This window comes from Alosa alosa, chromosome 23 (assembly GCF_017589495.1).
Source record: "Alosa alosa isolate M-15738 ecotype Scorff River chromosome 23, AALO_Geno_1.1, whole genome shotgun sequence".
Lineage (NCBI taxonomy): Eukaryota > Metazoa > Chordata > Actinopteri > Clupeiformes > Clupeidae > Alosa > Alosa alosa.
This window is the reverse complement of record NC_063211.1, coordinates 1,905,521-1,917,584: the sequence shown is the minus strand read 5'-3', so window position 1 is coordinate 1,917,584 and position 12,064 is coordinate 1,905,521. Positions and strand designations below refer to the sequence as shown.

Below are 12,064 nucleotides of genomic sequence, written 5' to 3'. Positions count from 1 at the left end.
TGCATGAGAATGAGAGTCAAAAGAAAGGCTATTAAACATGAAATTAAAAAAAAACTTAAGTGGGGCAAACTGTGCTTCCACAATGTTTTAAGATGAATCCTACATTAACTTAAGCTCTTTTTAGAAGCAAGACACTAAAGAGACTGTGATCACAGTGGACTTCAGGAGCGACCCCTAATCCTTACCAAAACTAGATGTACCGCAGAGCGGTACAAAATATGACCGCCGCCCAGTCCAGCACATTTTTTCCACAAAAATAAATCATGCTGAAAGGCCTATATGATTCTAACTGTCTCACTAAATTGCATTATCCACACTCAATTCTCACTGGTATCTGCTAGACAACAAATACCAAAACATGATTAGTTCATAGATTTCACATGTAAAATTCATTTTATACAACCTCACCCCCATCTTGCCTGTTCATAATTCTGAGAAATTCTTGAATTGTGTGCATGTGTGCGTGTACACGTTTATGTTTATGTGTGTGGGTGTGTGTGTGTTTGCCTGCGTATGTGTGTTTGTGCATGTACATATGTCTACTGTGTGAGTATGTGTCATACGTATGATTACTGTGAATGTATGTGTGTGCGTGTGTATCTGTTTATGCACATGTGTGCACATGGAATGGGTTAACATGACCCTGGAGGCAAACATACGGAAAAAATTGGTCATCCTAGGCCCTACGGTTCTCAAGATATTCACAAAAACTGTGTCTGCCCTACCCTCCTTTCAGGGGGTCCAGTACAGCGGGGGGCTACAGATCAAAACGAAAAACGATGGTTCCATGCTATCCATGTGGGGTTACATGCCCACCAAGTTTCATGTACCCCGGTCTTGTCCCGGGAATCCTTGTTGGTGTACGGTCACTAAATGTACACATAAATGTACACATTTGGAGGGTGTCATAATGATCCTACACTTTCAATTTCGTGCAGTTTTGACCATGTCAGCCAGAGATATTGTGATGAAAACACCTAATTTTTTTTTTAATTTTTTTAACTAGGTGGCGCTATACATGAAATAAGTGGTAATGGGATGGGTTGACATGCCCCTTAAGACCAACATACAAAAAAAAAAGGTGGACCTCCTAGGCCCTACGGTTCTCGAGATATTCACAGAAAACTGTCTCCGGCCACCTACAGGCCAGTTAGTGTATAGTAACATAAATTAATTTATTGTGTGGCCCCCCATGAACGGAATTCCACGAAACTTGGCGTGCATTCAGAGGGTGTCATAATGATCCTACACACATCCAATCTTGTGCAGTTTTGACTATGTTGGGTCACAGATACCTGCGATTACAAGACCTCATTTTTACTTTTTTGTGTTTAACTAGGTGGCGCTATACATGAAATGAGTGGTTATGGAACGGGTTGACATGGCCCCTTGAGATCAACATACAAAAAAAATGGTCCTCCTAAACCTTACGGTTCTCGAGATATTCACAGAAAACTGTGTCTGCCCTACCCTCCTTTCGGGGGGTCCAGTCCAGCGGGGGGGCTACAGATCAAAACGAAAAACGATGGTTCCATGCTATCCATATGGGGTTACATGCCCACCAAGTTTCGTCTACCCCGGTCTTTCAGTGTCCCGGGAATCCTTGACGGAAATTTGGACATGCGAAAAAGAAAAAAAGAAAAAAAAATCTAAACCTATATGGCCGCCGCTTCGCTGCGCGGCGGTCATAATAACTATAGGTATCTTATATTATTTTGGTACAAAATATTACAGTAAACTTACAGGAATTAGGGACATACGATAGAAGTACTATAAGAATAGACCCTTTTAATCTGTTCCCAGAGGATTTCCAGTTGAAATGTTCCAATCCACAGCATTTAGGTAATGCTGTACAAAATCTCAACCAAGTAAGCTCAATTTTGTTTTTGTTGTCCACCGGAAATGCCTTTAGTAACTCATGTTTGTTTATGCTGTTGAGAGAGTCTATAGAGGGTAAGGATATACAGAACATCATAAAAGTATTATACACTCCCATAGAGCTACTATAAGAACTCTTATCAGTATTACCATGGTGCTTTTCTAACTGGCCCGGGGACTTCTAGGAACATTTCTCAAGATCAGAGGTGGAAGGCTATCATCTACTACTCCATCTTTAAAAAGGTCCAGCTGTGGACATGCTCTCTGGCAAAATGTAGCCAGAACCAAAGTCCTTGTTTGACCAATCTGATTCTAAGCTCAGAAATAACAAAAACAAATGCTTATTTTCAAAGTCAAGTTGTAGAAATACTGACGTGAGAAAACCTTTTGAACAAGAGCAGATTATCTCTCTCTCTCTCTCTCTCTCTCTCACACACACACACATTATAAACCAACAACTAGAGAAGAGTAAGGTGTTATGAGAAAGTGTGTGAAGGGTGTGTGTGTGTGTGAGAGATATCATTTTGTGTCTTATGTTTGAGATGACACAATCAATCCCATTCACACACCAAAAGCAACCAGAGGCAGTTTTTGCAGGTGTTTTATTGAGAGATGTTGGGGTTTGCTGTGTCACATGCAGTTTATGGTGCAGGAGAGAAGAGCAGAGGCTTGAGCAGCCTTTAGCTCTGCAAAGCTGGAATCACACAGTTCACTCTAGATGGAGCTGGAATCACACAGTTCACTCTAGATGGAGCTGGAATCACACAGTTCACTCTAGATGGAGCTGGAATCACACACTTCACTCTAGATGGAGCTGGAATCACACACTTCACTCCAGCTGCTCTATACACATTCATAGATCGCCCGCGTACACACACAACAGCGATTCATTAAGCTGTGTCTGTGATTCTGTGTGTAGGCAGCATGAGACAGAGCAAAAGAATGAGAAGGTGATAGGGATGGCCTGGATGCCACCATGTTGAAGGAGGGGGGTGTCCAAAAAAACAAAACAAAAAGAGAAAGCTCAGAGGATTGCTGTGTGTAAAATAATCCCCTCTCATTTCACCCAATGGTACAGTCCACTCTGTCTATATCATCACTTCTTTTTGGGCTGATTCGGCGTGTTGAATTTGAAGAAGATGATGTCACCGTCGTCCACTGTGTAGTTCCGACCCTGTTGTCTGTACTTGCCAGCAGCCTAAAAGCGAGATAGTATTTCATATTAATCTGAAGTACAAAGCTATGATCTGTCTAAGAGCGAGATAGTATTTCATATTAATATGAGTACAAAGCTATGATCTGTCTAAGAGCGAGATAGTATTTCATATTAATATGAGTACAAAGCTATGATCTGTCTATGAGTGAGATGTCATTTCATATGAATATGAGTACAAAGCTATGATCTGTCTAAGAGCTGAGATAGTATTTCATATTAATATGAGTACAAAGCTATGATAGTATTTCTGTCAAAGCTAATCTGTCTAAGAGCTTCTTTCATACATTATGATAGTATTTCATATTTTCAATATGAGTACAAAGCTATGATCTGTCTAAGAGCGAGATAGTATTTCATATTAATATGAGTACAAAGCTATGATCTGTCTAAGAGCGAGATAGTATTTCATATTAATATGAGTACAAAGCTATGATCTGTCTAAGAGCAGATAGTATTTTTCATATTAATATGAGTACAAAGCTATGATCTGTCTAAGAGCGAGATAGTATTTCATATTAATATGAGTACAAAGCTATGATCTGTCTATGAGTGAGATGTCATTTCACATGAATTATGAGTGATGTCATTTCACATGAATATGAGTATAATATGATCTGTCTAAGAAGAGATAGTATTTCATATTAATATGAGTACAAAGCTATGATCTGTCTATGAGTGAGATGTCATTTCACATGAATAGTATTTCATATTAATATGAGTACAAAGCCATGATCTGTCTAAGAGCGAGATAGTATTTCATATTAATATGAGTACAAAGCCATGATCTGTCTAAGAGCGAGATAGTATTTCATATTAATATGAGTACAAAGCCATGATCTGTCTAAGAGCGAGATAGTATTTCATATTAATCTGAAGTACAAAGCTATGATCTGTCTAAGAGCGAGATAGTATTTCATATTAATCTGAAGTACAAAGCTATGATCTGTCTAAGAGCGAGATAGTATTTCATATTAATATGAGTACAAAACTATGATCTGTCTAAGAGCGAGATAGTATTTCATATTAATATGAGTACAAAGCTATGATCTGTCTAAGAGCGAGATAGTATTTCATATTAATATGAGTACAAAGCTATGATCTGTCTAAGAGCGAGATAGTATTTCATATTAATATGAGTACAAAGCTAAGGATCTGTCTAAGAGCGAGATAGTATTTCATATTAATATGAGTACAAAGCTATGATCTGTCTAAGAGCGAGATAGTATTTCATATTAATATGAGTACAAAGCCATGATCTGTCTAAGAGCGAGATAGTATTTCATATTAATATGAGTACAAAGCTATGATCTGTCTAAGAGCGAGATAGTATTTCATATTAATATGAGTACAAAGCCATGATCTGTCTAAGAGCGAGATAGTATTTCATATTAATCTGAAGTACAAAGCTATGATCTGTCTAAGAGCGAGATAGTATTTCATATTAATATGAGTACAAAGCTATGATCTGTCTAAGAGCGAGATAGTATTTCATATTAATCTGAAGTACAAAGCTATGATCTGTCTAGGCGAGATAGTATTTCATATTAATATGAGTACAAAGCCATGATCTGTCTAAGAGCGAGATAGTATTTCATATTAATATGAGTACAAAGCCATGATCTGTCTAAGAGCGAGATAGTATTTCATATTAATCTGAAGTACAAAGCTATGATCTGTCTAAGAGCGAGATAGTATTTCATATTAATATGAGTACAAAGCCATGATCTGTCTAAGAGCGAGATAGTATTTCATATTAATATGAGTACAAAGCTATGATCTGTCTAAGAGCGAGATAGTATTTCATATTAATATGAGTACAAAGCTATGATCTGTCTAAGAGCGAGATAGTATTTCATATTAATATGAGTACAAAGCTATGATCTGTCTAAGAGCGAGATAGTATTTCATATTAATATGAGTACAAAACTATGATCTGTCTAAGGCGAGATAGTATTTCATATTAATATGAGTACAAAGCCATGATCTGTCTAAGAGCGAGATAGTATTTCATATTAATATGAGTACAAAGCCATGATCTGTCTAAGAGCGAGATAGTATTTCATATTAATATACACACAAACACACAGAGCAAATATAACACACACAAACACACAGAGCAAAGCCGTACACTAACGCACACAAACACACAGAGCAAAGCCGTACACTAACGCACACAACAAACAATGAACATTAGGCCAACACACGTGACATAACACACAAGACACGACACTAACATTTCACATGAACACACTTTATAGACACACACTGCTCCACACACTTTATAGACACACACTGCTCCACACACTTTATAGACACACACTGCTCCACACACTGCTCCACACACTTTATAGACACACACTGCTCCACACACTGCTCCACACACTTTATAGACACACACTGCTCCACACACTGCTCCACACACTTTATAGACACACACTGCTCCACACACTTTATAGACACACACTGCTCCACACACTCACCACTTGTTCTTCTTTCTGATGTAGTCCTTCTCGGACAGGTTCACCAGGTAGATCATGGGCTTGGACGTCAGGAACAGGTATTTATTCAGCACGTCGATCTGAGAGGTCAAGAACAGGTATTTATTTATTCAGCACGTCGATCTGAGAGGTCAAGAACAGGTATTTATTTATTCAGCACGTCGATCTGAGAGGTCAAGAACAGGTATTTATTTATTCAGCACGTCGATCTGAGAGATCAAGAACAGGTATTTATTTATTCAGCACGTCGATCTGAGAGGTCAAGAACAGGTATTTATTCAGCACGTCGATCTGAGAGGTCAAGAACAGGTATTTATTTATTCAGCACGTCGATCTGAGAGGTCAAGAACAGGTATTTATTTATTCAGCACGTCGATCTGAGAGATCAAGAACAGGTATTTATTCAGCACGTCGATCTGAGAGGTCAAGAACAGGTATTTATTTATTCAGCACGTCGATCTGAGAGGTCAAGAACAGGTATTTATTTATTCAGCACGTCGATCTGAGAGATGAAGAACAGGTATTTATTCAGCACGTCGATCTGAGGGTGAGAAAGGGATGCAAAGAAGAAATAGAAAGAGAGAGAGAGAGAGAGAGAGAGAGAGAGACTCACCTCTTTCTCATTCCAGTCTGGGTAGTAACGGACATGTTTCTTCTGTTCAACGACCCAGTTCTTAACTTTAATCATGATGTCCTAAAGCAGCAATGCATGTTGGGGGGGGGAGAGAGAGAGAGAGAGAGAGAGAGAGAGAGAGAGAGAGAGAGAGAAAACAACCATGAAATCAGATTCATGGAATCAGATGTAAAGATTTTCCGGAGGATTTGGACAGTACATTCTGAAGCATAGCCTATAACTTATAAATTATAAATGGCCCTCAAACATGTAACTGTGTTTACTGTCTAACTGCAGTTTCTGTCAAATCAGCTATGAGTGTGTTGTGTGGTGTGGTGTGGTGCATGTTTGGTAATGTGGTCCTCACCTATTGTTATAAATATACATGTAACTGCATAATAAACAAACATGTGCTGTAACTGCATTTACTGTCTATCTGCAGTTTCTGTCTAATCAGCTATGAGTGTGTTGCATTGTCTGGTGTAGGCTGGGTAATGTGGTCCTCACCTATTGTTATAAATATACATGTAACTGCATAATAAACAAACATGTAACTGTTTACTGTGTGTTGTGTGATGTGGTGTGGTGGTGCATGCTGGGTAATGCAGTCCTCACGTATTCAGGCTTGAGCTTCTTGTCTCCCCCTCTGACGGCGACCTTCTCCAGCTTTTCGATGATGGGGTCAATCATCTCTTCGTCCTTCAGACGCAGCTCCTCATGGATGATCTCGATGTCCCGCACCGGGTCAACATTGCCCTCCACGTGGATGATGTCCTCATCCTCAAATGCACCTGCACACACACACACACACACACACACACACACACACACACACACACAGATTTATCTCAGTTATAGCACTTCTATCTATCTTAACTTGAACATTTACCACCTATAATAATATCACAAGCACATCCAATAATACTATTTATACACATTCATTCTTATGGTCACAAACAAATGGAAATAATATATTATAATGGCATCTGGATTATCTTATACACAACCAAACTCTTTCTACTTCCAGTGACTAAACCAACAGCACTTAACTGGACACTGAGTTACAATGACCTCTCCTGGCTAATCTGGCGATCCAATTCAAATAATCATCAGAACATATTTGCTTTTTGACCAAGAGATGAACGTTTGCGTACACAATCGGCTGCATTGAGAACAAAACTTTGCTTCATTACTATACGGACGCTACACTATGTGTGTTACTGGACGTCAGACCTCCGAATTCAGACCAAATTCAGCCGTACATAAAGTCGGTCTAGCATGGTCATGTGTGGTCATATAGTGCGCCTGTACTATCGGCCCTATAATGATGTTCATGTGAATTAACATGGCATCTCACCTACGCATAACGTTCATTTTTGCAGCCGTGCACAACCGATGTCTCAAACAGATCTGTGTCAGATCTGTGTGTCTGTGTTACCTGAAACCTCCCTCATAAACAACTAACAACAGGTCCCGTCATCACTCACTCACTCACACACACACACACACACACACACACACACTCTCCTCTCTTATCCGCTCTTTCACACACACACACACTCCACCACATATTCAGCTCTCTGCACGACAAAGCTGGAGAGACGGAGATGGAGAAACAGAAACAGAAAAGCTTTTTGAATTCAGCGCCGGTTTATATGAGGAATTACGGTAGCGCCGGTTTATATGAGGAATTACGGTAGCGCCGGTTTATATGAGGAATTACGGTAGCGCCGGTTTATATGAGGAATTACGGTAGTTATCCATCATATGGAACTATGTGTCCTATGGCACAGTGAGAGAAGAAGACCAGGTGATAGTATTAGTGAGAGTTTTGGGATCTCCAAAAAGTGTCTACTGACGCATCTGTTTACCTAGTTTCTAACTACTTGATTTTACAGATTTATTTACACCACCTGACTTGACTATAAACTTAAAATCTAAAATGTTTTGTCAATGTAATGATTATTGATGTCATGGTAAGTGGCTTTGAACATCTGCCATAAACATGACGGTCAAAAAAAACATGAGGAAAGAAAAGAGGGGTGGGAGAGCAGGCCTGAGGGCAGACCACACGCCAGGAGGACGAGGGGAAGAGAACGGGACGGTGGGCTTTGGTGGGCGTTGCCGACGGCGACATGTGTAACTCACGGGTCATGTGGAAGATGCCGTCGCAGGCACTGATATGGGACAGGAAGGCGTTGCCAAGGCCCTGGCCAGCATGGGCGCCCTTTACCAGGCCAGCGATGTCCACCACGTTCAGGAACGCAGGCACCTTACTGAGGAGGGACACACACACACACACGCACACGCACGCACACACACACACACACACACACACACACACACACACACACACACACACACACACACACACACACACACACACACACACACACACACACACACACACACACACACACAGGGTGTCACAGCGAATGCAAGGACAGGAATTGTGGAACTGCAGAAGCAAATCCTACCTGGTATGCAACGTAAGTGTTATCTATTCAGCTACTATGCAGATTACTTAGAGGATACAAAGAGATCTGTGTGTCTGTGTGTGTCTGTGTGTGTGTGTGTGTGTGTATGTGCGTATGTGAGTGCAGTGAGTCCATCTGAGCCTGCATAGAAGCCTGTTTGGACCGGGACCGGTCCTCTGCTGCCCCCTGCAGACCGGTGGTACCTCCTCACCTGGCGGGCTTGTGGTACTTGCACAGGTAGTCATAGCGATCGTCAGGGATCGGAACCCTGCTCTCGTTGGGGTCGATGGTGCAGAAGGGGAAGTTCTCCGCCGCCGCCTGGCTCTTGGTCAGAACGTTAAAGAACGTGGATTTCCTGCAGGGTAGAGATGACCGCCCATGTCAATGCCAATCATGTAGTATATGTATATATATATTCTACATGATATACTATTTTGGTCTCTGCATTTATCCCAATCCGTGAATTAGTGAAACACACACAGCACACAGTGTACACACAGTGAGGTGAAGCACACACTAATCCCGGCGCAGTGAGCTGCCTGCATCAACAGCGGCGCTCGGGGAGCAGTGAGGGGTTAGGTACCTTGCTCAAGGGCACTTCAGCCGTGCCTACTGGTCGGGTTTCGAACCGGCAACCCTAGTCTGAAGCGCTAACCAGTAGGCCACGGCTGCCCCAAATGTGTCTATCGGATTAAAGGAGATACTTCCAACCGTTCTCATGCACATGGAGAGAAGGCACATGCTGTAACTGAATACTCCAGCCAGCGGCAGAGTAATTATGCAACACCTAATAGGGACACACGCAGCGTCGTGTTCGCCGTGCAACTCTGTCATGAATGAAACAGTGGTTACCTTGCAACAGTCAAATCACCATCAAGGCACCACATGGACATGACAGTGACTGCAATTACACAACATGTCAACAGAGACGCATGTGGCAGGCTGTTGTTTCTTTAGCTCTCCTTGAACACTACGGCTCATCAGTGTCACCCACCCCACATTAGGCAGTCCCACGATGCCGATTTTCAATGAGGTCCCGAAGCGTCCTATCAGTGGGGGCTGTTTTGGTCCGTCCCCGCCCTTCTTCGGAGGCATCTACAAAAGAAAAAGGCGATTGTTAATAATAATAATAATAATAATAATAATAATAATAATAAAACTCTAGATCACTGCCACCATAGGAGCGGAGTTTCCTCAGGCAATGTGACACACCTTTTTAGGCGACATGATTTCAAGTTGCAGTGCAAGTTAGCTTACTGTCTCACCACAATTACAGCTTAGACAAGAGAAGATAAATGTCACATTTCTCTAAGAAGACACAGCAGCATGTAGCCTCTGCAGCGTGGCTAACGCTAGTAATTCTGTCCGGTTGCCATTTCGCAGCGCTGTCCAGCCTGACGGCTGAAAGGTCCATCATAGTCCCAAAAATAGACCTAGCATCTGTCATGGGCGTATGATGAACTGTGCAGGCTTCTAGAAGCTACCCCACTTTTTCATTGCTTATGTATTACATGTCATAGGCGCACTTGATCCACTGCTAGCATCGGACCAACACACTAAAACATTTCGGGGCTGCCCTGGTCCCAACCCCCAGCTGCATCCACACACATGGAATACCTAGCCATCGCTAGCACAATGCTGTCCTATTCATTCGAGCAGGGTAACGTTAGCCGGTTAGCCCAAAATAGAACTTGTAGCTAAACAATCTTGATGTGTAAGATTCTTTCACAGAACGTTTGCTTTACTGAAAGGTAATAGTGTACTACACAATGTGTATATAGTTCACCTTCAAATGATGTTATTTCTGTCGGTTAAGTACAAATCCAAGCTGGCTGACTTGTACACACGCCAGTCTACACTTCGGCGGTGGCAAGGAAAGGGACCACATACCGGAAGGAAGAATATTGTCTACAATTTCATTGGCCAAACAAAAGGGAACGTGCTGACGTCGATGAAGTTTGCATCAGAAAAAAAATGTAGCATGACGTCCAGAATAACTTTGTCATTTATGGTAGGCGTACATGTAAAAACCATAGACTGTATAAACAGGGAAAAACTCCAACCAAAAATCATGTAGACACATTGTAAGATAGCTTTATTGTTTTTAATTGTGTAAAAACAAAGTGATTTTTACAGTTTTGTAGGATTATGTAGCCTAGCCTATAAATTATCTTAGTGCAACATTTTGGCAGTTTAGGATTCTCACATGCTATAACCCAAAACTATCTCCTCGACATAGGCTACAGTAGATTCAGGAAATGTCACATGAATTCTCAACGTGTTAAGACAGTCCAGTGTAAATAATGAATTGTCAGAGCACCTGAATAACAGCCAGTTGTGTATGAACAAACCCGTTTTCTTGCTGTCCAGAGAAAAAAAATCTACAGATGTCTTTAAGGTAATCCAAAGAACATGCATTATAGTATAAATTGACATTTTTGAAATCTCAATTGTTTTTAAATATTAAACAAACACGAGCAATGGATACATCCACACTGGGTCATACAGTGGTATTAATGACATGATCATCACACACTCTCCCCAAACACACACACAAGATAAGTTGGCCCCTTGAACACTAGTGTCGTGGGGAAAAGTTGTGGCAAACACAAGGAAGGAAAAGAAACATCTATGGCAACATGCACTAGGAATTCACTTTTCAGAGGTTAGTTGTCGAAGTCTGAGGGAACTTCACAATTCAGTGCATACTGAAATAAATTATACTCATTGAACAGCAGGGGGCGATCTGCCTCCTCTTCAAGCTGCGTTTGGGACTTTGGATTCCGATGTAGAACACAGACAATCTGTTCCCAATTGGTTCTTTACACAGACATACGTGTAGGCAAAACTGTGTCTTCAGGTTTGACTGCATCAGTGCTTATAGGATAATGTGGAGATATGCATATACTGTAGGTGTCACAAAAGGCAGGGGGTTGCATGGGACTCTCCTCTCAATAAAACACACATAAACAGTGCAGCTACACTTTTCAAGCAAACACACATATACACACTCACACACTTACTCATATACATACATAATGTAAACATATCTCATATACAGCAGAAAAACACACACATACATTTTCCACACAACATCTGAAGGGCAAAAGGCACAGAATCGCACACACACACGGCAGGCACACACACACACACACAAACACACACACACACACGCAAACTGAGAGGAAAGGTGCTGTGCATAGAACTGTTGTAATAATGAACAACTTTAACATCACGAAAAAGAGTCGGAAAGCTGCAGCAGTGAGTGTGTTTGTGCATCATAAGAGTTCAAAACGGCAAATACGTCTTGCAGTGTTGGGTTTAAATACCTGCATATAACTACACAACATGCAAAAATAGAAGTTTCAGTTGAAATTCAAGT

General features: G+C 41.2%; 2 protein-coding genes across 2 annotated transcripts in view; both read right to left on the bottom strand.

Annotated features, from left to right (window-relative positions):
• Window positions 1-2,463: 2,463 nt before the first annotated feature.
• Window positions 2,464-10,047, bottom strand: ola1 (Obg-like ATPase 1). The gene is made up of 8 exons (XM_048235625.1): window positions 9,895-10,047; window positions 9,677-9,777; window positions 8,894-9,037; window positions 8,354-8,481; window positions 6,821-6,996; window positions 6,206-6,286; window positions 5,574-5,672; window positions 2,464-3,076 (listed from the first exon to the last, which is right to left on the bottom strand). The coding sequence occupies exons 1-8, from the start codon at window positions 9,907-9,909 to the stop codon at window positions 2,975-2,977; spliced, it is 846 nt and encodes a 281-aa protein (XP_048091582.1). The 5' UTR covers window positions 9,910-10,047; the 3' UTR covers window positions 2,464-2,974.
• Window positions 10,048-10,751: 704 nt separating this feature from the next.
• The window catches only part of gpr155b (G protein-coupled receptor 155b), a 17,135-nt gene continuing 15,822 nt past the window's right edge, over window positions 10,752-12,064 (bottom strand). The window contains exon 17 of the mRNA XM_048234454.1: window positions 10,752-12,064. This exon is cut by the window's right edge and continues 384 nt beyond it. The gene's annotated coding sequence lies outside the window, so the exon portion shown is untranslated.

What these genes read in the sequence shown, in the direction of transcription:
- ola1 (XM_048235625.1), bottom strand. An exon ending in GTGGGACTGCCTAATGTGGG is followed by an intron (nt 9,038 to 9,676) that starts GTGGGTGACACT and finishes TCTACCCTGCAG; the next exon opens with GAAATCCACGTTCTTTAACG. An exon ending in AGAAGCTCAAGCCTGAATAC is followed by an intron (nt 6,287 to 6,820) that starts GTGAGGACTGCA and finishes TTGCTGCTTTAG; the next exon opens with GACATCATGATTAAAGTTAA.